Source organism: Etheostoma spectabile, chromosome 4 (genome assembly GCF_008692095.1).
Source record: "Etheostoma spectabile isolate EspeVRDwgs_2016 chromosome 4, UIUC_Espe_1.0, whole genome shotgun sequence".
Taxonomy (NCBI): domain Eukaryota; kingdom Metazoa; phylum Chordata; class Actinopteri; order Perciformes; family Percidae; genus Etheostoma; species Etheostoma spectabile.
Genome location: NC_045736.1, coordinates 19,060,521 through 19,087,720, shown reverse-complemented (window position 1 = coordinate 19,087,720; position 27,200 = coordinate 19,060,521). Strand labels below are relative to the sequence as shown.

General features: G+C 38.7%; 1 protein-coding gene and 1 long non-coding RNA gene across 4 annotated transcripts; one reads left to right on the top strand and one right to left on the bottom strand.

Moving 5' to 3' along the window:
• Positions 1-247: 247 nt before the first annotated feature.
• fgd5b (FYVE, RhoGEF and PH domain containing 5b) lies at positions 248-20,231 on the bottom strand. 3 transcript variants are annotated; one of them, XM_032514360.1, is made up of 21 exons: positions 20,010-20,231; positions 16,556-19,103; positions 12,540-12,693; positions 11,945-12,003; positions 11,801-11,831; positions 11,302-11,453; positions 11,037-11,193; positions 7,673-7,763; positions 7,515-7,565; positions 7,028-7,086; positions 6,091-6,162; positions 5,799-5,867; positions 4,220-4,303; positions 3,828-3,907; positions 3,583-3,679; positions 3,309-3,446; positions 3,053-3,155; positions 2,445-2,581; positions 2,183-2,308; positions 1,852-2,006; positions 248-1,299 (listed from the first exon to the last, which is right to left on the bottom strand). In XM_032514360.1, the coding sequence occupies exons 1-21, from the start codon at positions 20,017-20,019 to the stop codon at positions 1,263-1,265; spliced, it is 4,410 nt and encodes a 1,469-aa protein (XP_032370251.1). In that variant the 5' UTR covers positions 20,020-20,231; the 3' UTR covers positions 248-1,262. The 3 variants fall into 3 exon arrangements, with proteins under 3 accessions (XP_032370251.1, XP_032370253.1, XP_032370252.1); XM_032514362.1 differs by having other exon boundaries at positions 2,210-2,308; XM_032514361.1 differs by having other exon boundaries at positions 7,673-7,760.
• On the top strand, positions 722-25,492 carry LOC116688434 (uncharacterized). Its single transcript, XR_004331773.1, has 5 exons — positions 722-793; positions 16,099-16,105; positions 23,693-23,694; positions 24,102-24,109; positions 25,482-25,492. It is a non-coding gene; the product is annotated as an uncharacterized LOC116688434 (long non-coding RNA).
• Positions 25,493-27,200: the final 1,708 nt, after the last annotated feature.

The following is a 27,200-nucleotide window of genomic DNA, read 5'->3' as shown; positions in this document are numbered from 1 at the left end:
GATCTGAAACAATTGCCAGCCTGGTGTTTTAACAGATGAGGCCACACATGGACTACATGTCAGTGCAGACTCAAACAGGGGCAAACAGTTCATTAGCATGGCAGCTATTGTTTTCATTTTCAATATATGTACTGAGCTCCATCAACAATTAGCATCAGCACAGAGAAAGGAAGTCAAAGGCAGCCTGTTGTAATGTTTAGTCCACCTGCCATCTAGAGGATTAAGAGAAAAAAAAACAGACAGACCATTTTCATTGCTAAAGCCTCCTTTACTTGATTTTAAAATAATAGTGTTAGAAAATCTAACTTAATAAATCATCAAGTACAGTCCAAAGTCAAAGACACCAATTATACATCAGTGAAATCAGTCCAGGGCAAAAAACTGTGCACAACTGGATGTGGAGTCTTTATACAAATTAAAATTTACATCATTTTTTTTTTTTAGATATTTATAACAATAAAGAGGTAATTGGCAACATTTAAAAAAGTATGTAAAGTAAATTACAAAAAAAGTTAAGTATAATAGCTGAAGCTTTTGGCCTCTATGATGAATGTTCACTCATATTTCAGGTTTATTCCTTTTTATGTTAGTGCAAAAAAGCATAAAAACTGTTTTTTCACTGACAGGACTATTTTCAACAACACAGTGCACGGAAAAGCTACAGACACTTATATTTATAAAATTAATCATACAGCCTGTGCTTCAAAGTATTAGTCATAGAGATGCATTTAATCCAGTGGAAGGACACATGTTAAAATAAAGGCATAAGTAATTCATTTTTCACTGAAGATCAGTACAATGACTGTGGTTAAAGTGTATGTTTGTTCAGTTTTTTTTTTTTTTTTTTATTTTAAATGTTAAAAAAAAGTTAAAATCATAGAATATCTATCTTTTTCAAAATATATGAATATTAAAATGTTCCCCATGCTTTGGAGCGGCTGCAGGAAATTCAGGTCACATCAATGTAATGCTCCACACTGGCAGGTATCTGGGCCAACGCCTCTTGTGGCTCTTAGCATCACACCTGCTGTAACAGCAGCAGGGGACACTGGAGGTTGACAAAGTAGGTAATTGTGTCCCCTTTCAAAGAACACAATGTCTTCTTTTATTCAGTCCAGACATACAAGTTACAACTTGCAGACGTACTGTATATACGCATATATATTTTTTTACTCTCCATCTTTCCCTTTTGGTTTTACAGTCTGTAGCAGAAGAAAGGCAGTTGACTTCTATTTTAGGCAACTCACCAAGAGTAGCTGATCCTATAGAACTGTGGCTTCCTCCATGGCATTTACCCACCTGTATGAGGAGAGGATTTTACATTAGGAGAAAACCAGAAAGAACTGCAGTTGTGCTAAAAGAGTAAATTTAGTCTGCTTTGTTTAAACACAACCAATTCTGTGCCTGCCAGCATGACAATAGCTCATTTATTAACTGAGCTAATTTTATAGTTTGCTCCTGAATTTGAAAAATGATTGTATTTTGTCCCATAGGAGTAAGTTTTAATAACTTTTCTGTTTTTGTAAACTACGCATTCTGTTCAGAGAAAACACTGAAACTCCAAATTTGGTGTTGCTTATGTTTCCACTTGAGACCAGTCAATCAATCAAGGACTACTTGGTTGTCTGTGGATCATGGAAAACTATCCAATCTTGGGCCCATAAAAACCCTTTTGGGACCAACTGAGTAATGTAAAAAATTGACTGTTTTTCTTGTTGTTGTTTTTTTAGTTTTTTACCAGATGGCAATTTATTAGTAACAACTCTGTGATTCATCAGACTAATATCTTATATCTAAATTGTCAATCTCTAAACATTTTGAAATTAAATATCCAGGAGTTATGCTTCTCACCTTTGGGCTGTGTAGTTGTCCTCAGCTTTAAAGGAGTAATACAAAGTGTTTTTGTGGTAGAGCTGGAAGATGTTGGACTCCTCCTCTCCTAGCTGCTTGTCAGGTAGCTTCACTGTGAAGCCCAGCAGAGGTAAACTCTCAGATGCTACTTTCTCCTGCAGACAGAAAATTAATCAGGGGAACAGAAATGGATTGTAAGATACAGTGACGTAACTGTAGGCATTTCATCCCTTTTAGTTATGATGGCTTTAGACCTCTCAGAGTGCCAAGTATGTTCAAGTGTGAATATATGTGCTGTTCAGGTTAAAGGGGAGTGCATGTTTCCCCTCACCTCTTGGGCTCGGTAGGTGTAAAGCACCTTGTCTCTTAGTAGGAACCACAGTCTCTTCCAGTTCCTCTTGCTCTTCTTGCTGCGCTGTAGAGTGCCACTAATGGATCCCTCCTCTAACACTGTCACCTGCACAGAACAGAAGCAGGAGGGAACTGATAACTACCAATGTTACTAACAAAACATGGCATAGCTGTCATCTGCATCAACTATTCAGTATTCTGCACTGTGAAGTGTACATGGCCCTCTCATGTCTCAGATGTACCTGGGTGAAGGAAGCAGTGCCTTTCCGATGTCTCCAGATGTTAGGAGGATGAATGTTTTGGAACACAGCAGAGAGAGGACGACTGGAGCGGTTTGGTCGAGGGCTGCTCTTACCAGACAGCGCAGACACATCTGCCCCTGCAGATAAGTACAATTTATTTTTAACCACAGGACAAGGACGAGACTATGACACCAACAAACTAAGTAACATGCCAGGTTAGTTGGGCAACCTTGGTGCCTGAACAATACTGCAGCAGAGGCTATTTACAGTATATGTCGAATCATTTACATACATTTACACATTGAGGATATGAATGAGTAACAATGACAACCAATGTGCTGACTTTTCTTTGAAAGATCCATATTTTTTTTAATAAAGACAATAAAAGGAAAAGTTTCTTTTATAATTAAACCTTTGCTTCAGCTTTGCAGTTTTCTGTATATTACATGTATAGCACACAAACTGGAGTGTAATCTCACAACCCAAGTGTGCAACACACTTAATTCAGTCCATTGTAAGTGAGGCAGAAGAATGGCAATATTAAATGTATGGGCTGATAGAAAGTGATTGATGAATCCTAAAAATGCATTTAAGCTGAGATTCCCCACCTCTCTTCTTTAGCTCCTTGTAACAGTGATCACACACTTTGGCCATGCGGTCTTTCATGTATTTTAGTGGATATCTGTTCCTGGAGCAGCTCCGACAAACAATCTGTGTCAAACAACATACATTTACAACAGGCACATTAAAAAGCACACACACACATTCAGCACACTCAACGCTCTGGTCAAAGACACAAGTTGTTGCATCCCATAACATATGTTAAAGTACTATTAGACCACATTTTAGTTGTGTGTGACTCACTCTTCCGCAGCCATGGCAGTGGTGTTTACGGAGAGTGAGGCTGAAATCTGAGGTGCAGTTCATGCACATCATCACTTGTGAGACTGGAACAAGTGTAGGGGCTTTCTCTCCTAGAGTCAGCCGCAGACGATCTCTGGCCTGGAACAAACACACAGAATCAGAAAAACATACTAAAACACTGTGGAAATTAATGACAAAGACTTATAACATTAATCTCATTTGATTTGGGGGAGGATAAGCATGACTGAGGAAAATGTCATTAGAATTTGCTCACTTCTCCTGAGCAGCTGTTGAATGCTACAGATCCCCTGGCATGTTCAATCACAGTGCGGCTTAGAGTGTAAAACCAGTCCTCTCGTTCAATGAAGGAACTGCAAATAATATGCACGAAATCATACTAATAAATAAATATAAAAAAATACTACACACACTACTTTTACTAGTTAGTTTTAATGTTTTTGTCATTGCCATTATTAGATATTAGACATTATTCAAGCAGGACACCGTATAGTGACTCACCTTGCAGACAAAGTGATAGAGATGTCTGTTCCTTCAATCCTCAGTGCATTTTGGACATCTTCCATGATGGGTTTATTGACCTGGGAAATCAGTAACGTCATAAATCAAAGACCAGAAAGTAAAACTTTCCAGTCTGAAAGTTTAGGAACAGCATATTCTTTTCCATTCTCACATTCTCTGTTAACTGCCTACATTTGTTAAGAATAATTTAATAAAAAACATATATATTTAATACTTTTTTTTTTTAATACTTTTTTTTTTAATACTTTCATGGCTGTAGCTTTTACATATGTAATTCCAACTTTTATTGCACATCAATTCCTATGGGATTCTAAAGGAAAAACATGGTTAAAAATAAAAGAGATTTTGGCGACTTAATGAAAGACTCTGACCTTCAAGCCAGTGAGTGACAGTGTATTCTTCAGTCTGTATTTCCCATCCTGCTGAGGGTAGGTGTACAGCAGCACGTCATTCATCTGACAACAGACAGAGATAACGCTCATAATTCACAGTAAATCTGCAGAACAGAGGACACGTTAAAAGGATAAAAATACATTGTAAATTGTAATTTCCCTACTGGGGATCAATAAACAGTATAAATGATTAATTATTATTAAAAGGCAGAATAGTCCAAAAAGTCAGCACAGACTTTATCATTCAAGTATGTGCATCAATTCTCCACCAGATGGGACTCTACTACAAAACTTGACTTCTTTGACTTCACCGTTGATTCACATGATGGGTAAAAATTCACAGCAAACTGTGTGTATTTTTTCTCTTATTTCTGATAAGATGGCGTACAGTTACACCTTTGTCCACTTCACAAAGCATACATTTAAAGTCCATTCCAAATAAAAACCTGCTTATTGTTACTTAATGTAAATGTTTGAGCTTCACTGTGGCAGAACAATTGATATGAAAAGTTCGACACTAGAAGGCTATTCTCCCATTCATACGTCAAAGGGGGTAAGTTTCTCTGTGTAGGGGATCTACAGTATGAATTTAAAACCCCTACCTTGAATTTCTATGGTCATACATAAATGAGATACTTACGTAAAAAAAAATCACAAGTACACAAGTACTTGAAATCAAACTGGATTGTTAACATCATCATTTGTCCAATGTGCGTTTGAATACGTATGAGGCAGGCAGCTCCTGCAGACTTATTTTATGATGCTGTCTCCCACATTAATAATAGCTGATAACACGTGATCAGCGTCAGGGTGGATAAACTGGCAGGAAAAAAGCTATGCAGCGATGATGATTACCAACATTCCTCCAGAAGATGCATTTACGAGCTTTTTTAGTGTCGAGCCCAGACCACAAATTTCAAAAACGCCACAGGAGGGAAAAGGAATGATGATGCTCTAAGAATAATTTGCGAAGGCGTTTCATTTTCTAATCTCTCTTGATTATAACATTTCAGGGCAACCTTAATCTTACGATTTTTACAAACTGAATGCCTGGTGCAGCGTCTCCTCTGCATCTTTGACGCTCTCTTTTTCAGCTGTCTATACAATGAAATAAATTACATTGTTAACCTGGCTGTAACAACTGGTAAAAAATTACACAAATAACCTTGTGACTTAATTTATACATACAGCTTTGATGATTGGATCCTTCTAATCAAAAGGAAAGGTGCTGAAGACACATAAAACTAATATTTAACTGACAGAATAAAAGTCATAATAATTCACAGGTGCACACGAATAGGGAACTGGTGTTGACCTTCCCTGAGCTGTCAGTAAAAAACTGGTACAGGAAGTCAGCATTAGGAAACATCCTGCCAGGAAACCCTGCTCTTATAACTCAGTCTGGACATAGAAACACAGCAGACAGAAAATGCATGACTCTACATTTTAACTTACTGTGGTTACATCATGAAGCAAATATAACGATGATAAAACATAGTATGACCACAGGTACACGTGTCTGTAAATTTAAAAACTATAAACAGGAAGCAGCGTTTACCAAAAACAGATGGCGGGGCTGTCGACTCTTCCTGCTGACCTTCATCAGGGTACCCTCCTTCACAAAGACCTGATTTAAAAAAAAAAAAAAATACATTTACACCAGACCAAAGTGAAAACTTCACAAGTCATCTGATCATGACACCCAGAGGGCATCTGCGATAATTAATGCTGTTTTAAAACCGGGCCGGCTGGGGATTCCCAGCTGAATGATTGTGTAAAGGGCAACACAGGGTGGTGCAGGGCCGACAGGGTGGGCTGGCAAAGAAACAATGCTGTTATCAGAGTCATACCCTGCCAGGCTGCAGCAGGTCCCGCTGGCCACGAACACTGTACTCTATGTTGACCAGACGCAACAAGTTCTCCTGAGACACAAAAGAGAGTCCATTAGAAGTCATTTTCCGGTAAACCCCAAACTATTATCTTCTGCTTGGCTAATAACGACTCCCTTTGTTTTAGACAGGCTGGATCAGGCAGGCATGTTCTTTTTAGAATGAGCCACATTATTTAGATCATTTGGCATGCAGCTCTAGCTAGAACTACTGTAGCCATAAAAAGGGCCTATATTTATAGTTGTGGAAACATTTCACTCAAAACCACAATTGGGAACTTTGGGTCCATGAATATCTGTAGCACATTTCATGGCAATCCATCCAATAGTTGTTAGATAGAAAGGTTAGGAACCACTGCTCAATGCCTTAATAGTGTGAAACAATAAGAATGAAAAATGTTTATAGGTGTCTTGACTTTTTGTGGGCCAGAGCTCAGTCTCCTGAAAGCAGATTCAACTTTAAATAAAGATTAGGATTCATATTTATATTCAAACAGGAGAATGGGTTTTAGTAATATCACTTTGATAATGAGTGAAAATGCTCTCATATTTATATATATATATATAAAGTTAAACTTGTTTTGTGAAAAGTGACGCTTTATTTACTCATGAAGTTAACTTTCCTCATTGAATTATCTGTTTAGGACCTAAACTTTAGGTAAATGACTGAGCAGGGATGATTTAAAGTTATAAGGGGTCCAGTTTTCATCCTTTTACAAAACTAGAAATAAATAAACCATATTGTTGAAAGTACTGAGCTAAGAGATTGAATATATGTGTTTAATGTCTGTGTGTTCAGCCCTGACCAAGGTTTATGTTGAAAATAAGATATGTAATTTTGGATGTAAATCTGTGTTTGTTGGGATCAAGAGTTACATAAACCTCCACATGACACTTACCCCATGTTTTATGCTGTCATTTGCTTGATCTGCAATGTCAGATATGACAGACACAGCAGCTGTAAAAGAAAAACAGACAGATCTATGTAAAGAAGTGAACAATGGATATTCATAATTGATTAGATGTACCTTTGTTATCTTCTTTACTTAGAAAGTCACCAAACATAAAACTTGAAATGAGAGCCTGGATATGTCTTTAAGTCTTAACTGCGGAGGCTCCCTTATTGGAGATAAGAGATTGTGTCGCTGAAACTGGCCTTCTCATGAATTATACATTACAGTCTGTACACAGAAAAGTGCTGAAATCACTGCTTGTGGTTTCCACTACAAACAAAGAAAATCTAAATTGGCTCTCTCATGGCTGTCTCTCCATGCCAAATGAAAGCAAATAAATTCCCTGTAAACACAGTCACAAACACAGGCCACAAAGGCTCTCCTCTGAGTAACTGCCTCTGTCTACTCTGGGTGTGCTGTTTGTTTACAGTACCTTGGGTGTCTTCATATTCCTTGGAATCGGGGGAGAGGTTGTTCAGGTAATCTGTAAGGAGTGAGGGAAAATGAATGCCCCCAGAGAGTCAAGAATGCAAACACTATGGGTAAAATATATTTTTTAATTAGAAAAATCTTGTTCTACATGAGACCCACCAGTGAGGAGCATGCGGTACTGAGCCACACGCACAATGACCTGCAGGAGCTGATGTTTCAGAGACAATTTTTCTCCAGCTGGATTCTGCTGCTGAGATAAATAAAACAAATACAAATTCAACATTTCAGCACTGTATCACTGCTGGTAATTGCGGCTATATTTACTGTAGAAATCCACATTAACAACATGTCAAACTAATTAAAAAAGTCAAGGGATCTCACAAAGTGTGTAAAAAAGAAACAGAAAGTTGTACTGAGAAGAATATTATACAACAACACTGGAGCTTTGAGCAGAACCACTCGTCATATTTTAAGTTTCAACAAGGGCCAATAACACAGCCTGCTGGTCAGCAAGGTGTCTCACAGGAAGCATCTGTTTGTTTCTATGTATGTTTGCGTGTGAAAAGACATCAATCATGTCTCTATGTAATAACACTTTCTTTAAATAATCACCTTTAAAGCTATAGTGGGTAGTTTCTGTCGCCCCCCATGAGCAATTCTAAGTAGTGACAACAAAACTTGTTGGCCCCCACCCCTCCTCCACACAGTTGCTAGTAACCCAGGAGGACACAAAGGGTTAAACAGGATGGACTCTTCAGAAGAGGTGATTATTTTCGCTCAAGCTTCTGTGCAGGAAAGTCACCGGACGACACAATCTTCTGAACATAGCCAAACTTACAGATACAGATAGAGTTTTGTGGAGCAGAGTCTTAATTAGCTTTGTATCAACTAATTTGGCAATGGCTTGAATGTAACGAATGTTCATTCATATCAAAAAGTTAGGGACTAAAGCTTTAATTAGTGATATCTCTCGCTCTCTCTGTGAAAGTAGGTGCTTTTAAATCAGATAGTGAAAACTGCCAAGCTCTACAAAGACTTTCTGCCAAGTCTTCTCCTCTGTGGACTATAAAATGGAAGGAAAAGATCTCCTTTGTACATGGCTTGGTAATATTTGATTGTAAATTAAACAGTGGATAGTGAACAGATGCTGCAATCTCCTTGTTGACCTGTCATACTATAGTATATCCTATTTTCTTTTTCATATTTTAAACTTAATAATAAACGTAATAGCTTCTCTGGCTGACTGGTTTTAAAAACACTGTCTTGTGTGTGTTCACTTAATCAAGACTAATTATAACTCTTCACCAAAGTGCATTATTTGTGTATGTTGGGAAATGCAACCAACATGATTTTTACAATCCCCTGCTTTATAAAGAGACGTTCAGTGATTACTTGTTGTTCTGAGTGACTCATTCCAAACTTATTAGTTCGTAACATCTAAACATGCTGCCTATTTGGGTGTTTCTTTTAACAGGCAAGAACACTGTTTAATCACTACCTTTATTCACTTAACTATCTGCCTTTGGCTAAAACCTTTAAAGGGTTTACATTCTTTGCTTTTAGTCAAAACTGCTCTCTTCTCTTTCATACACGCACACACAGACCAGCACCACACACTTAGCCATCCCCATCTCTGGTATCACAAAACTGGCACTTCATCTTTGTCATATCGCACAAACACACACTGAACTCTGCTGATAAGGGGTAAGTAAGGCTCTTGATAATTATCAAATATATGGTGTTATTTTTAATCAAAACCTCTGTAGTCTATATAAACAACGTTTCACTTCCGGGATTGTTCAGGTGCAATCGGAAATTCTGCAGGATGTCCCACACCTTCGGCTTTCTTTGTGTTGGCAGGGCTAAATGCTAACTTTTTAAAGTGGTTGCCAGCTTGGCAACCAGGCATCAGCTATTGTTTGCCAAAATTGACAATACGGTTGCAATGTTTTAAACTGTCTATTGATTTCTTATGTAACTATACCACACAATTTAATAATGAAACAATGAGATAATGGCTTGCCTCTCAAGTAGGGGTGCAACGAATTACAGAACTCACGAATCGGATCAATTTTGGGATCAGCACAAAAAAGGGGAATTTAAATGATTATTAAAAATGTAATAAAAAATTTGAACAATAATAACTTCTTTCACCAGTAAATTGCTGTTAAAAGCACGTCTGTTTTGTTTTTTAACAGAAGTGACCAAGTGCTAGTTTGTGTCTTATATAATTTAATAATTTATACTCTTTATTGATCCCAGCAATTACAATTCATATCATGTCACAGTGAGTGCTGGACCAGCGCCCTGAGCTGCTGAGCTTTAGCGGGAGACTATTTTATGTCCCATTATTGGGATTGGCTACAGTGAAATGCAGTCATACTTTACACCGTTTAGCTGTCAGCATTTTAACCGCACTGTGCCATATGAGCACCAGAATTTAACATACGCCGTCAACGTGAACAAAAAAGTAACAAAGTGTTTAAACTTTACGGAGACTAAATAAAAAAATTAAATATTGACTTGTTTTAAAATAATATTTTCGAGTTTTAAGTTTTGATTTGTTTTGATATGTTAAAAAAACACAAATGTTGAACAGGTGGTTGCCAAATAGTGCAACTAGAGGCCACAAAATGGTTGCAAATTGACTCAATCAGGTAACCAGGGGCAACCGGGCAACCGTTACAGTCAAGACCTGGCTGGCATTTAAAACTTTGGTCAATTTATGAGGACTATTGTTAACTGCTCCTCAGATCTCTGCAGGGTAAATCCAGACCATTTGCTAGACTGTACAATATGAGTTTTCTGTTACACAACTAATACACATGTTCCACTAAAACAAGTTCCTTCCCAAGGCTATTTTGCAAAGGCACTGTTATAGTGTCCAGGACTTAGCACCTCCCAAGACGATTGTGATTGGTTTAAAGAAACGCCAATAAACCAGAAAACTTTTTACTCCCCTGCTGTATGGAGTAGGCAGACCCTACTTCGCAGGGCTGTGGAGGAAGGTCTGGCAATGCAAGACTAAAACCTCTGTAATGTTTCATCACCTTGCCTATAGTCCTGTTTTTTTACACTTTTAATCAGTAAGCACAACATCAAATGTTTGGCTTCTGCTTCATGCAGGCTGGAATTCCAAATTGACACAGTGGAAAGAGGTAGAGGAGGAGAATGGGTGAGGAAAAGGAAGATGAAAAGCATTCAGGGCCAGAATCCCTTTGCTGCAGAGCCAGAGAGACAGAATACACTGTATGTACCCAACTGGGTTTTACTGTATTTAATTACATGACAAAAATCTATAAAATAGGACTGTTCACACGTAAGTATAAACTTGTGGTAAGGAAAGATACTCATTATAGTTAAGTGCTTTCCCATGAGTACAACATTTTTTTTCTCAGAGAGACCTATTTTTTATCAAGGTTTGTATGTGTATAACTTTATGAAGGTATGGTTTTAAGTGTTGATTTTCGTGGATCGCAAAATGTGTTTACTACGTGTCTTGTGTAAGCGCTATATTTCTGACCTCAAACTGGTGAACAATTGCTGCAAAGGCAGGTGAGGATCGGCAGCTGTCCTCCAGCAGGCTCATACTTCGATCGTAGTGGCCGATATAAGTGGTGAAAACCAAGAACTCTGCTTTTCTGGACAGGTAGATGTCTGCAATCCTTTGGCTCTCCTCCCTGAATGATGGAGAAACAGAGGGGAGAGTGTGGAAGGTAATTCCTTTTTAGTTATCGCATATGTGTGCATGTCAGGATTAACAGTGTTGGATAGTGTATGTGTCTCACCAGTGTCGGAGTCGATTCTCCAGCTCGGTGAGGATTCGGCGGTGCAGGGTGTAAACATCAGGCAGCTCATTGAGAATCTCTCTAAGCCTCTCTTCGTCTAACACAGGTTCCCCCTCATCCCCGACTGCTGCCCCCACTGCTTCCCGAAAGTCCTGTGTGGCGGAATGGTTACTTTTCATAGTTTATATTTAAAATCTCACTATACTCACAATTTCACATAAGTCTGCATTTCTTCCCTGTTTGTCCTTCCTTTTTTGCAGTAGTGTAACAAGATAATATCTGACAGCAAGGAGTACATGAGTTATTGTATCAAGAAATAAAGAAAAAAGAAAAAAAACTGAAGCAGTGGTGGTCTGGGTCACAAGGTTAAAGAGGCCAAAAGATCAGACAGTGTTTGTAGTGTTCAGCTTTCAGGTGTGGATGTGAATGAGCATTTGTGCTCAGTGAATCAACTCACACACAAATATAAATCTAAACAGAATATAGATGCATCACTTACTTCCTGGAGGAGCTTAAGGGCTTTCACATGTCTGTGGACAGGAAAATAAAAACACAATCAAAGAGGGAAAGGACGGGAACGTAATTATTTTTGACCGATTAGTAAAAATGTTTGATAATGGAAATTAGTTTTTATATAACTTACAATCTCTCAGTATCCACCAGCTCTTTCGCGATGTAAAAGGCTCTGGATCGGCCATCATGCTGTAACCATTCATATTATTTATATGTAATAAGCCCAGGGTTAGGAAGAGCTGAAGCATTTTGGCACCCATTCAATAAATATAGCTGGCCCCCCTCTACACATTGTCTCCTAGCGGTATTCAAATTCTAAATAATGAGGACAGCCTCGTAGTAGCCCATTATCCTCCATTAACCCGCATTAAAATCCTGGCTTATGAGGGCAATTTTGCAATTGCCCAAGGTGAAAACTGTTCACTTTGTTTGATTCTGTTCAGTTTTTTTTCTTCTTCAAATATGTCATTATTTCTACCTATCATTTGGAAATGTACACATAACAAACTAATGAAATCACCTTTTAAAAGATACTGGCTAACAGTGTGTTGGTGAAAACAGTTAACTGAAAAATATTATTAATTAATTAACTGACGACAAAGTTATTTTATTTTTTTTGAATTCCATACAGGATATTTAAAAGTTCACAACAGAAATAATCTACATGTTGTATGAATATTTATTTCCACTTCTACACAATTCGACACCGATTTTTCAGAACTAACCTGTCTCTCATAAATGCTGTCTGCACCTCCGTCTTCCTCCTCAGAGGTGCGTCCCTGGTCTTCTTCACACGCTGTCTCTCCTCTCATATCACCCACAGAGACAGTCTGTGGAGAGACTGCCACCGAACACACGTTGTAGGCTTCTGTATAGGCACTGGTGAGAAATAAAAGGTGCTACGGTGAAATATAGCATGCATACAGTAAGTTCATAAAGTAAGTAAACATTATAATTGCTGAGAGTCAAGTAGAAAAAAATTTAGTTGTGTAGACTGAGGACTAAATGCATCTTTTGGAATAATTCAACACTGACTCTGACTTAAACTTCAAATACCTGCATTATAGTATATGCAAGCCTAGTCCGATGGTTCCCAACCTTTTAAGCTTTTGACCCCCCTAAAATGAAAGATCGTCTGTCTACTCATGCCCTCCGATGAAAGGGTATGGCCTTGGTGTGGACATGATTGGTGAGCGGTTAAGATACATTGTAATTTTTCGTCTAATATTCTTTCATGTTAAAGTAACAGTTTTTTTTGTTTCTGCTTTCCTACGAAGAGTTAGATAAGAAGATTGACACTTCTTTCATATCTGTACAGTAAATATGAAGCGTGTTAGCCTAGCTTAGCAGAAAGACTGGAAACGATGGGAAACAGCTAGCCTGGCTTTGTCCTAAGGTACCAAAATCTGTACATTAGCAACCCTAAAACTCACGTTATATTCCGTTATGTCTTGTATTCCTCAAGACAAATGAAACGTCAGATAAAAACTAACTTTGCATAGGTTTAATATATGTTCTTATTTACTTTAATCCTCTTGTGACCCTTTGGTGGGGTGCTGACCCCAAGGTTGGGAACTGCAAGTGAACTGTATGGCTCAGTGGTTTTATATGAACTGTGTTCTGTGCCCAAACTTTCAATAATGTGAGAATAAATCAGATGAATTTCATTTAACCATCCAAGCCATCTTTATGGTCCGTTATGGTTGTCTAAATTGAAATATCACTATAATAAACATTTTTAGCGTTAGAAGCAAATGTGAATAGATAAAACATTGCCGGTCAAAAGAAACCAATAAACTGATCCTGAAACGCCTGCGGTGACAACTGTACCCAACCAGGGACGCATGTCGGTATTTTATGCTACAAGATTCTCTTCTGCAGGGAGCCTAAATGAATATGCTAATGGTTGCAGCTCATTGGGGAGTGTAAGCTATGCAAATAAAAACACGTCCTTAAGTTACAATAGTGATGTAGTAGTTGTCTATATGACCAATTGCCTTGCCAATGTTCCTGCCATGTTTCTCTGCAAGCACCGGTGGATTTAACCCCACTGAGATGCAAATTAGCTACTATGAACAGCATATGTGAGCAGTTCAGAACTCTGCATCACACACATTAGAGCTGCATGGCCCATTACTGCTCACTGGATCAAACTTTGGATGAGATACCAGAGGGTGTTTGAACCACAAACACATGCACGGTTTCTATATTAGACTTTTATATCACCCACACAGAAACTGCCTCTGTCACTTCTCATAGTCCTGCAATGTTGTATAAAAGCTCAAGGCAAAATCTATGCAGATAAATTACAGAAGGAGATAAAAAAAACGTTTTCTTTTTGCCTGAGGTTCAGCGGTGAACCTATTTGTTCTAGGGATAGCCGTGATTGGGCATATGATCTCCAAACTATGATCTGCTAATATTGCCCCTTCAGGGTACTGCGAAACTAACAGCTTCAACCACCAACTCTGTCCATCCGGATATTGCTTTACTGTGTGTTCACTGGAAGCTCAAAATTGTGGGAAATGATAATCATACCATCGCTTTGTTTTGTATTTGCATTGACAGCTTAGGTTCTTACACAGAGGCAACTTTTGCAGTTGTGTATTTTGTGATAGAAAAGCAATTACATAAAATAGAGCAGCTGCTAAATGACATGTCCAACTTAGTTGAACTTTGATGTCTTACCTGCCCTAATTTACATTAACAGTGTGGGGAAACATGTCTCCTTCTCAGATTTACGTATATTCAGATTTGAATTACACAAGACTATGGTTGCATGGTATGGACTACAAACAAAGTGTGCAATACAATAATAGCAAAATAAGGCACCCAGGAGGGTGCAAGATAACTTAGAGAGTAAGATAAGCAGAACATTTTTCGCAATGGCACCAAATTTGCATACAGTAACTTTTGTTTTATTCATTTATGTTACTAAATTATTTTTAGCAGACATTAATAATTCAGCAGAGGGAGGACCTGGCACTGAGTCCACAGTTAGGGCCACAACTAATGGCTGATTGATTAATCTTTCCATTATCTTCTTGATTAATTAATTCATTATTTGGTCTGAAAATTGAATTTCCTTGAGCCCCAAATTACAAACTCAAATTGCTTACTTTAATGTAAAACACAGAAAACAAACAATCCTCACAATTGTGAAGATGGGAATGATGCATGATGGAACCAAAAACGAGTTACACTTATGATAATTGTTGCCAACTATTTTTCTAAAGGTCAACTAATCAACTAATCGTTTGATTGTGTCAGCTTTACTCCCAAACACAGTCATCTGAATTTAAGACAATACCTTAAGTAATAGTAAACACATACTCCTATTGTCTACAATGCTTTCAAGGCATTACCACAGTCAAAACTTCAATTGATCATTGGGAACCCATAAGTCTACGCAGGCTTATATTTACCTATCCATATTCAAAAGAACATGTGTACACTGTATTGTAGTACCACCTAAGTATCATTTTATACTAAATAAGCTAAATGAAAACAATCACACACTTTTCCAATAGTGGAATAGAATTAGATTTAAATGAATGTGTACACATAAAAAAACAAATCACAAAACACTTAAAACCTAAAAAATAGAGGATAGAATAAAGATTTTGTATTAACTTTTGTATTACTGATATTTAGTTTTAATACCAAACTAAATGTCTGTCCTTCCAGCATTTTAGAGCCTTTGTTGTGGAGTTTTTCTTGCACACCAAACCACAATGGTAAACATGATGAGAGGGAAGCACTGCAGTGAACAACTGCTGACTACAGAACAACAGGCTGAGAGATTGTATCTCAGTATGTTGTTCTTGACTGGCTAGAGAAGAGCAATGACTCCAAAATGCTCTGGTTATTAATCATCCTGAGCGATCTGTATGATATGGGCACAGCCAACAGGAATGCAGGGGGGTTGGGGTAATGTCAGCACAGCATGGGTGATCATACTAACAAATAATGCTGCAGCAAGGAAACAAGAAGCTTTACCTGCAGCATCAATACAGGGGCCTGTTTTTACACCCAAAAAGACGATTTATGGATGACACCCGCCTGTTTTGACTAAGATCTGAAGAGACCACCCCCACCCCCAGCATTTCCTTTTCTATCAACCAACATGCCCCAACAACACACAGACACATCACAGCTGAGGTTAGTATCTCCCTGCATACCATGAAGGAAGCACTGTACTCCCTGCCTGTCTGATCACTTTCATGTCTATTGTGATCACAGGGTTAGGGGACTCAACATGAAATTATAAATCATCCTCCCCAGGGACATTGTTAAACCCACGCAGTGGCCAAGCAGTAATAAAAAAGCTTATGCTCGGTGTAAAAGATGGCAAGGATCACTAATATTATCCAGCAGCATCAATCATGGCTCTATGGGTGGCAAAGCCAGCCGGCCAGTTGGCCCATCAATACTTTTGGATGGATTGCCATGAAATTTTGTACGGATGTTCAGGTGCCCCAGATGGTGAATCCAATGACTTTGGTGATAATTAGACTTTTTCTTTAGCACCATCATTAGATCAAAATTTCAATTTATCCACTCATTTGGTTTATGACCAAATACCTGCAAATGTTAGCATGCTAACACACTAAACTAAGATGGTAAACATTAAAACTGCTAAACATCACTAAGTTAGCATTGTCATTGTGAACATCTTAGCATTTAGCTCATGTACGACCTCAAGGAGCAGCCATGCGGCTGTAGACTCTTGTTTACATACCTTTCTGTTTCCTGTTCAGGTGACTGAGTTTTACCCTTGAACCCAGGGAGGCTGCTCATGTCCACATAACCGTCGGTGTCATTGGCAGGGGACAGCGCCCGACTGGGACGGTCAAAGTAATCTGTGAATGGCGCTTGGCGGATAGGCCTCCGCTGTGGGACCTGAAGGTTCTCGTAATCCGAGCTGATGGCAGGTACATTCTCATAGTCTGAGGTATCTGCGTTGGGGAAAGAGATGGAGCGAGGCTTGGTCAGGGCCTGAGGTGTGAAAGGCACACGGGAGCGGTCCTCAAAGGACTCCACCCGGATAACGCTGCGATTGAGAAAGGCCAAAGAGCTCCCTTTTCTTTTGCTTTCCTGGTAGAGTAAGAAGGTGGAGGCTGGCTCAGATGAAACATGAGGTTTACTAACAGAGTGTGAATTTAGCTGTGGAGAGCTACTGATACTGCGTCTATCTAAATCCATCAGTCTGCTGGGCGTGTGGTGGTTGGACTCTGCTGAGGACTTAATCAAGGATGGGTTGACATCCACCACAGGCTTGCTCTCTGTTTTCCGCCTAAATTTAAGCATCAGGAAACGCTTAATGGAGGATTTCTTTTTCCTGTTTTTCTCTGACAAATCTCCTTCAATGAGAAGCGAGGGGGAACTCTTTGTGATGGGCCTCTTGGTAATGTAGGCCAGCTCAAACGGAGGTGGGATATCCACTGCAGAAGTGGGTGTGGACAGGCCACTGGACAATAAAGGTGAGCACCGTGAGAAGCTTCCAGATGAACAAATGGCACCTCCCTGTCTTGGGGATCCATCCATGTAGCTGTAGACACCCAAAGGCATGTCATGTCCCTCCATGGAGAGGGAGCGGGGGTACAAGGACAAATAATGGGGTTTGCCATAGCTCTTGTGCCGCATTGAGCTCAACATTGGGCTGCTGCTCAGTGCAGGTTGTCCAAATCCACTCATGTAGGGCCTCTGAATGAACTGCACTCCTATGTCAGCCACGTTATTATTAATGCGATATAACTGTGAGCTGGAGCGCATCTCTGTTGTCCTCTTGTGAAAAGGAAAAACATTTTCACCCTCAGAGCTGTGCCCTGGCTCCTCATAGACGTGCTCATCACTGATGTCATGCTCTGTATCAGTAGTGTCGTCCAGAAATGGCACTATGTGACCATCCAGGTCTTCCTCAAAGACATCTGAGTCACTCGGGGAAAGCAGCTGGCATTCCGAGAGAGAAGATGTCAGCGAGTTGTCGGTGTCTGTCGGCACTGAGATGGATACCAGTCTGAATCTCGGCTGGCAGTCCACATGATTGAGCAAGACCTCCGCTGTCTGAGCTTTGGGTTCTTCAGTACTTTTCTGATGGGGTCTTACCTTATTTTCATAACTGTTGTAGCTGCTGTACTCAAGACTGTTGCCAACCCTCACATAATCCTCAGAGGAAACACACTGTGTTTGTCCATTTTCTGCTGTTTCCTCATATTTCCCATCTGATAATCCACTGATGTTTAGAGACAAAAGTGGACTCTGTGGTTGTCCATGAGCTGTGTTATTTCTTGGCATCATCTCTCTGTTAATAATGTCCTCTGAAGAGACATAATAAGGCTCATGAGTTGGATCATCCACTACGGCAATGTGTCTCTCAATCTGTTTCTGGTCTTCGGGGATAAAGTCATAAAAACTAATGTTCTGTAGGTTTTCGCCCTTCTCCTTTATGTTATGGCCACATCTAAACTTTAGGATGTTACAAGTGATGCCACAATCAGAAGCAGATTCCTCTTCTTTCTCCTCCCCATCTGTTTGAAAAACATGTTTCTGATCAGTGTCTTCCATGTTTTCATTGCTGAGGACACCAGGTTCGTCTGTGAGGGACTCACTTAAATCATCTGCTGTACAATCACCTGTTTCATCCTCCTTAATCTGGAGCTTTTCCTGCATCTGCCTAATGTGTCGATTTTCAGCAAAATAGCAGCCTGCCTCCTCATCAATGCTATTAACAGAAAAGTCTCCCACTGAGAGGCCATCTGTGTCGGCCAGGGCCTCTCCTCCGTCACAACCTTCGGCGTCCATGTCCACCTTCGCGTCTGTGTCAACCATCTCCACCACATCCTCGGAGTCAGCTGTGAGCCCAGCATCACTGACCCAAAATGTTTCCAAGGAGTCCACCTCCTCTGTTAGCGCGCTGTCAGTTAATCTCCAGTCATCGTCCATCTTCTGAATTATGTCTTCTTCCTCTTCCTTTTCTTCCTCCATCACCTCTTCATCCTTTGTCCCCTGAGCATCTTGTTGTGGTGATTTCAGGATGTAGGAATTAAATTGTTTATCTTTCTTTAGACCGTTCTCTGCCTCATACTCTTCATCAACCTCCCCATCTGAATTTAGTAAGTTGCCATTGATGCATACTCCCTGGGTGTCATTAAGCTCTGGTGTGACTTTAGGTTTTGGGGCAATTGAAGGTTTGGGACCTCTGGCTGCAGACATGAGAGAGGAGGAAAGCTTCAGGCTGTCGTGACAAACAAACCTCGGCTTTGGAGCAACAGAAGGCTTGGTGCAGTCTGAAAGAACAACAGGAAAAGGAAACTGTAAGATTACAAACTTTAAAATAGCTTACAGGTCATTTGTATTGTGTTCCTGTGACCTAAAAAGAGTCTAACTTCACACACAATAAAATTGCAATAGTGTTTGTGTAATAGTCACATTAAGATGTCATGTGGTCACAGTTTGATCTTTTTATTTTACACAAAAATCACAATATTTAAAAAGAACTTATCTGGCAACTTAATAAATCTAGGTCAGTTGGAAGCTTTCCTCATACTTTCCATAGGAGCTACCTACACAAAAAATGGGTATGAAAGGACTTAAATAAGTAATGTTTGCTTTTATATCCTGAATACAAAAAAATTAAGGAATTTCCCTGACTCACTTCCTGTGATTTAAGTGAGAACCCCTCACAGGCTGCCTATACGCTTTGAGAAAAATACTTTATAGATGCTACAGTGACCAAAAAAGCAACATCTGTAATTCTTGTCTACTTAACTCTTCCATGACGTATGATAACTTTTCAGAAAAGGACCGGAATGTTCTAATGAGAAAAATTAGGCTCAAAAGAAAAAAAATTCCATTGTAAAAAAAAAAAAAATCACGGTAAGATCACTTTTTTCTATCAGAAAGTTATGTGAATAATTTACAAACATTACACTGCTCCCTGCCTTGCCAATAATACACACTGCGTTAAACACTGGGTTGTTTCACATCCTGTTGCTGCCACTGGATTCACCATCTGTTTACAGGAATGTAGCCTATACTACAAAAAAGTCAAATATAATAAGATATAATAAAAACTAAAACTCTCTGTCCAGCTTAATGCTTAATACTCACATGCTCAAAATATACTAAATGTCGAGCACACAGTGAAACACATTTGGTTCAAAACCACCCTTTTCCTTTCAAATGAATCTCACCTGTGTTCATTTTTGCGAAGCGACCATCTCCAACATCTCGTCCACAAAAGCAGCTTTGGTATTACCGTGAAAAAACGGAGCCAAACTCAGCTGAAGTGTGCAAACAGAGCGTGGGTTAGTCTGTCTGAACAACAGCTCTGTTTAATCTTCCACTGAGAGGAAAAACGCTGCTCAGCTGATCGTGTGTGCGTCCTACAGCGCGCGGGACGCGACTGGAAACCAAATGGAGAAAAAAAAGCTTGAGCCGCTAAGCACAGACCAGGATCCCTGTTGCAGCAACAGCAGGTCCGGTCTGGTGTTGAAAATGTCAAAAGTGAATAAAAGATCTGTATACAGACATATTTCAGACATTACATGTATAACACAACCTGTCAATAGGAACTTGATCACACACTATACTACATGTACAAACAACAACTTTTGTGATAGAAAACAACACGTTCTAATAGGGTTTATACTTTACTTTATTGCTTTATTACTGTTAATGGTTTATTGATGCTTTATGGATTGGCCAAGCCTTTAACAAGAACAATCTTCGGGATGCCAGATAATGAGTGTTTGACTACTAACATTTCTAACTGCAGATTTGATGGATTAAAAATAATTTATTAATGACATTTAACATTAAATGTTTGCACATGCAATGGCTCATTATGAAAGTAAGGAGAATACGTTGATAAATTACTACCATTTGTTACTTCATTTTAGCAAATAGAAAGCATAAACACCAGCCAAAGGAATTTAACAACCTTGCAACCCAAAAGAGGTTGTTATTAATGGCTTATAACTGATCTGTAAAGCTTCAGTAAATTATTTACTAGCCATGAACAAAGCCATTTGTTGCAACTTGTAAACAATACATAATTGATACCTTATAAAAGTGTGATCAGATGAGAACAATACATTCTCAAACCCCTCAGACTGACACTGTCTAATTAAAATAAGTACTTAAATCAACTCTCCTTCATTGATAAAGCAGCCTTGTTTTCCTGTCTGATTGGTGAACAACAGGCTCTTTTCTACATAACAGGAAACTGCTCTCCCTGCTTCCTGCACAACCCAACTTCACATCCCTCAGCTCATGGACATCATGCTCACATTAAACCCTCGTTGAATTTGCTGTGACTCACTGGAGGCAAAGTAAGGGAGGCTATTTTTACTCTTGAATTGTAGTCAGCTGGTGGAGACTTATCACACCAAAAACATTTCTGTGCTATGTGTCACAGATTCATTAGGAACAAACAGGTGCATCAACATGGGAAGTGAATGGGGGGGGGAAAGGGGTTAAGGACAGCAGTGAGAAGATAAAAAGGCATTTGACTGTCTGATTTGAGTCTAACCCCAAAACACCAGCAATATATGAATTCGTTTTGTATTTGATACCATTTGCATTTGTAAATGGACTGACATCACAACTAAAACTTACCCATTTTCAGGCCATGAAACAAGATTTTATCTAATCCCAGTGTGAAATACATTACATTGCAAATTGCTCTAAGAGAAGCTAATCCTGGCAAAATAGCAACATGTAGAGTCTTCCTAGTAAACTGAAGCTTGCCCAGCAGCATGCAGAGACTTTCTGTGCTGATAAGTGTGTAACACAATGATGAACAGTCTCTCCTCAACAACTACATGAGGAAATCTAGGCACATCAGTCCACAGCTCCAACGTTTGATTGTAAATACTTTGACTGTTCATACCATCTCTGTCTGTTCTACATGACCTTAAATTTAAAAAGAAAACACACTAACTCTTCCTAATTGGTTAAAGTCAGGTACCAGAATGCTGCTTTCAATGTGCTGCTTTTGAGACTATAAACAGTATTGTCACTAACAGAGTGTTTCGGCTCATTGAAAAACATTATGGGACTGCACCTTTGACCACCTTTTTGTTGGTGCAATAATTGTGTTTTCGTAGAGTCAATAAAGGGGAGGAACTTGGTTTTGCAGCCTGCAGCATGAGGAAATAATGACAGATCCTCTGACAAACATGGCCGATATGAAAAAATGTTTAGGGATGAGGGGATGTCCCCACCCAAACACCCACCCACCCACCCACACACACACACACACCACACACACACACACACACACACACACACAATTACAAATGGTTAAAGCTAAGGCTGGTGATACATGATATTTCCAAGAATTCCCACATAATGACCATGACTCTCTCTCTTTCTCTCTCTTCTCTCTCTCTCTCTCTCTCTCTCTCTCTCTCTCTCTCTCTCTCTCCCTTTCTCTGTCTGTCTCTTTCTCTCACCCCCAACCGGTCGAGGCAGATGACCGCCCTCTCTGAGCCATGGTTCTGCTCGAGGTTTCTGCCTCTTATAAGGAAGTTTTTCCTTGCCTCTGTTGCCTAGTGCTTGCTCATGGTGGGAATTGTTAAGTTTCTGTAAAAAACATCAGAGTACGGTCTAGACCTGCCATTTTATGAAAAGCGCAATGAAATAACTGTTGTTGTGATTTAGCACTATATGAATAAAATTGAATTGAATTAAGAACAAAGAATGCATTTATTTCTCCCTATATACTTGACTACGTCCGCAGCTTATTTGTGGCTCTCAGGCTGAATAAATATTAATAAGCTGAATATAAAATATTAAAATTAGACATTTTAATTTTATAAGCTGAATATAATTCTTGCAACAACATGTCATAAGTGTGTGCTGATTCTTTAAACCTGCTCCACTTCAATGCCCCTCATCAAACAAAGATGAATGCATGTATTTATGGTTTAGGAGTTTAACACCTAATCAATAAATTGTCATTTATCTACGTGGATCTCTCTGGAGAGTTGGGATAGAGGAGCTCCAGGTCAGACACACAAACAGCCATGATATATGTTGGATGTGTACAGTAACAGTATTGAACAATGTCAGTATGTATTTGGTAACAGATTAGATGAACAATTCAAGCTGTATGTCTCTTGTCAGAAATGGAAAGAGTGTGTCTCCTCCTCTCTCCTGCTCTGAAGTGAAACAATAAGACTGGGGCTTTAAAAAGGAACTCCATCTTGACATACTCCTTCCTGTGACTGTTTTCAAGTCTTTCAGCAAAACTACAGCACCGAGGGCGTAGTCGCCAAACTTAAAGGATGATTCCAGTTATTTTCAACCTGAGCCCCATTGTCCAACTTTTTGACATCATCGAGAGTTTATAAAGTTTTTAAAAGATAATGGCACTTTGACATTTTCTGATTCATTATTGGCCTCCTTTTAATTGTTTTGTTTCTAAATGTATTATATCAGAATCATTGGGGTCCATGAACACGAGAAGTTCTATTTCATCTTAATCTGAATGAATAATGTGAATAATTTTAAATTAGCTGCAAATTAAAAAACTTTTGTAAAGTTTTCTGTAAAGAGGTTTAAATCAGTATAATTAATCAGGATACTTAGTCTAAATTGTAAATATATCTTATTTATCAGTAGTGCATATTTATATTACTTTCTCATCCCGTTAGAGATATTTTGGTTTTAATGCGTTTTAATGAGTTAAATAAGAAAGGAACTAAGTGGCTATTACTGTCCACACCTATTCCTTCCACAGAATACATAGGCAATATTTGTGTATCCTTGGAAAGTATTGGTGACTTGTGTTGTTTTTGGCAACACTGCATCCTGCAAACTGTCAAGTATTTGAACCAATGGGATGCAAGAACCAACTCTTGTGTCATAGCCGTCTAATTTTAGTTTGCCGTCACATCATGACAAGGAAGAAAACACAGCTGGGGGGTTGTTTTTGTTTTTCTGTGAGCACTTTCTGACAGATGCACAATGGGATAAGTTCTGACAAAGGAAAGCTGTAAAAATAAGATTTATGATGTAGAAGTGGAAAAAAATGTTTTTACATGTATCAATCTATTATTTTTTAATGTGTTAAGTTCCTTGCACAAATGTTATTATGACAGCCATTTACTTTGAAATGGTACTAATAACATCATATAGCTTTTTTTGATCAATAAACATTGAATCAATGACGCAGAACCCGATCATCAGTTATTTTTTTATTCCACAGTCTTTGTCCTTGTAAAAACCTAGCACCTACATTGACCACAATGCAACTCGCCTCCTGACAGGTTGGTCAGAGATTTGGGTGTTATGTGGCTTATGTCGCCTCGAACCACAAGCAGAGATGAGGAGGAATTGACTAAATATGTAACTATCATAAACCATCAAGTAAGGGAAATGTTGGAGGGTTTTAATTGACGTGTTTAAGGGGATTCAGCACAGCTTTGACTCATTGCTATGAACGAAGGACAATATGGTTAAGCCATCTGTGCTTTAAGAAAATATATCAACAAAATGTGAAGCAAAAGTTATTGATGATAAGCAATGCCTCATATTCTCTTCACCGCATTGTCAACATATCAGTATTAGTACACTGGCTTTACCATGTTTTATGCTGTAGGAACAGCATAAAACAGCATAATACACATTAAAACACTAAGATTTATTCATTGGCATTGACCCTCTGCTAATTAATCACTGTTGATTTAAGTGACAGTTATTAACGGAAACTGAAAAATACATCCATCAGGTTGATGTCATGGGAAGCAATATGTCTAATGACCATATTAATTTTGTTTTGTTTGTTTCACATGTCATCATTGTATCATTAAACACAATTTCAGAAGGTCGAATGACCAAATGTAGGCCGTGTGAAATGGGAAACTGCAAATAAGATAAATAAAAATACAACAGATAATATACAGACACTAAAAACTCAATTTACCATAGACGCAACAAACTACCACAGACGCAACATATTAATGTGAGGACAGATCACACATCTTCGTAAAACCACACTAGATCAACCTGAACTGACCCTCAATCATCATGTGTGTTGTGTGTGTATTGGTGCAGTGGACAAGACAGGTTTCATTTTTCAAGCAATGGAAGTGAATTAATCATAAGAATGCTAAATTACAACAGCTCATTCAAAACATCAAGATTCATGTGTCCATCAAACCTGCTGACAAAAATTAAACTAAACTTGCCATTACATTGACACTTTATTACTTTATTATCATGAAGTGAGTTTTATGTCCCTTCTCAGGAATACATCAAAAAATTCTTTATAGGCTAAGATTAGGAAGTCACTTGTTTTCTATCTATAACAACACATATGTTTAAGCACATTAATTATCTGATCTTATCACTTACAGCTGGTTAGCTTTACTTAGCATAAAGACAGAAACAGTTAGCCTAGATCTGTCTGAAGGTAACAGAATTCGCCTACCAGCACGTTTAAAGCTCCCTCATTAAAACACGTCAGATCTTGTTTGTTAATTTGCACCAAAAACAAGTGTTTTTAAACAAATGACACGTTGCGTTGTCAGGGGGTTATGTGCCAGAATATTACTTGGCAGGGAGCAGTAACTTCCTGGAGTCTTTACAGGTTGCCTGGTAACTGCTCCCGGCCAAAAATATAGTCTGGTAGACAATCCCCATAAAACAGCAAATAGTCATTTTTAAACAGATGTAACGGACAAGCTATGACGTGTTAAAAAGTGAGCTTTAGGACTTTACCTTCAGACTGAGTAAAGCTAGCTGTTCCCCCCTGTTTCCAGTCTTTGTATTAAGCTAAGCTAAGCTAACTATCTACTGTTGCTTCATATTTACCATACAGACATGAGCATATTAGTCTTCTCCTCTTAATCTTGAACAAGTTAAAATGTCAAAATGCCAGACTATTTCTTTAATGATTACACTCACACCTACACATTCATTTTGATTACATAGATATAATTCCTACTATCCTACGTTTTGTGCTTGTTTCTGTTAATGTTGAGCTGCTGTGTGTTTAAAATCAGATGGTAAACTGCCATTTAAGTTTTATTAACAATGAAGAGAAATGCAGGTGGTAGAGTCTGTTTTTAGAGGCAAAATTAATCTTCTACTGCCAGCCACATTGAGATGCAAGTAGCACCTTAACAGCCCTCTGGATCTGACAATCAATACTGGCCATGTGACACCGGAGCGAGCAAGAGCGACATCTGTGCTATCAAGAAACATCGCCTCCTTCTTTTCAAGCATCTAATCTAGGCAAAGTCACTGAGAGTCCCATTTCACCATCACTTTCAGTCTTTTAACACCTAATAATGTGCTGAGAATGTTGTAAAATTGTCTCTGATCTGGATCAAAAAATTAAAACAAACATCATCAGAAGACGTTTGTTGTGTTAATGTTACAAGCCTCACAATCAGAACAACACATATCAACACATTAAGCTCTCAAAACACTTTTGAAGAAAGGTTTATATCTGCTGATAAAGTAAAGAAAGTAGAATGTCCCAGTATTTCATAATCACATAATGGTGTTAAGCATTTTACTGATATTAAGAAACTGATCTGACTCCTCGAACCAAGTTGGATACAACTCATGAAAAAGGCCGAACAGAAGACAAAAATCACTAATCAAAGTAAATATTGGTAAATCAATAAATAGTCATATCTACATAAGAAACAATCAAATTCAAAGTTAGGAAACTAACTTAGTTATTATTTAAAGAATTTAAAGGAGCGGTATGTAGTATGTAGAATATGTTCAACTATGATTTTTGTATAATCACCTAAAACTAAGATTTGTTGTGTTTTCTTTAGCTTAGAATGAGCACTTTATGTGTACATAGGGAGCCGGTCCTCTTCTATGGAGATGCCATGTTGCACTGCTGTCTAACTACAGTAGCCCAGACCAGAAAAACCAAACACATGGCTCTAGAAAGGGCCTTTCCCATCTTAATGGTACTTGAAGTCTCACTTTGCCAGACCTTCCTTCACAACGCTGCGGAGGAGGGTCTGGCTAGCAGCATTCCAGGGATGGGAGAAAAGCATGCTGTGGTTTATTGGCATTTCTTTAAACTAACTGAGCAATCCCGGAAGTGGAATGTCGTGGATAGACACTACCTGAAGGCCAACGTAGAGGTAGATGCTAGAAAGTAGTCACCAGAAGTCAGCACGGGGAATACTGTGCAAGATTCACACTTGGGCTTTAACACGATTCAATAGACGGTTATTTAAAACCCTGTAACAAATCAATGTTGTAGAGAATAACTATGATGACTCACCTTTTAAGTAACGTGATGTAACGAGTTTTGTTTGGTGGGGTCGGGGGCGGAGGGTGACATTGTCAAATGATTTATGATGAATGATTGGGATAACATATCTCTTTACATTCTCCATACA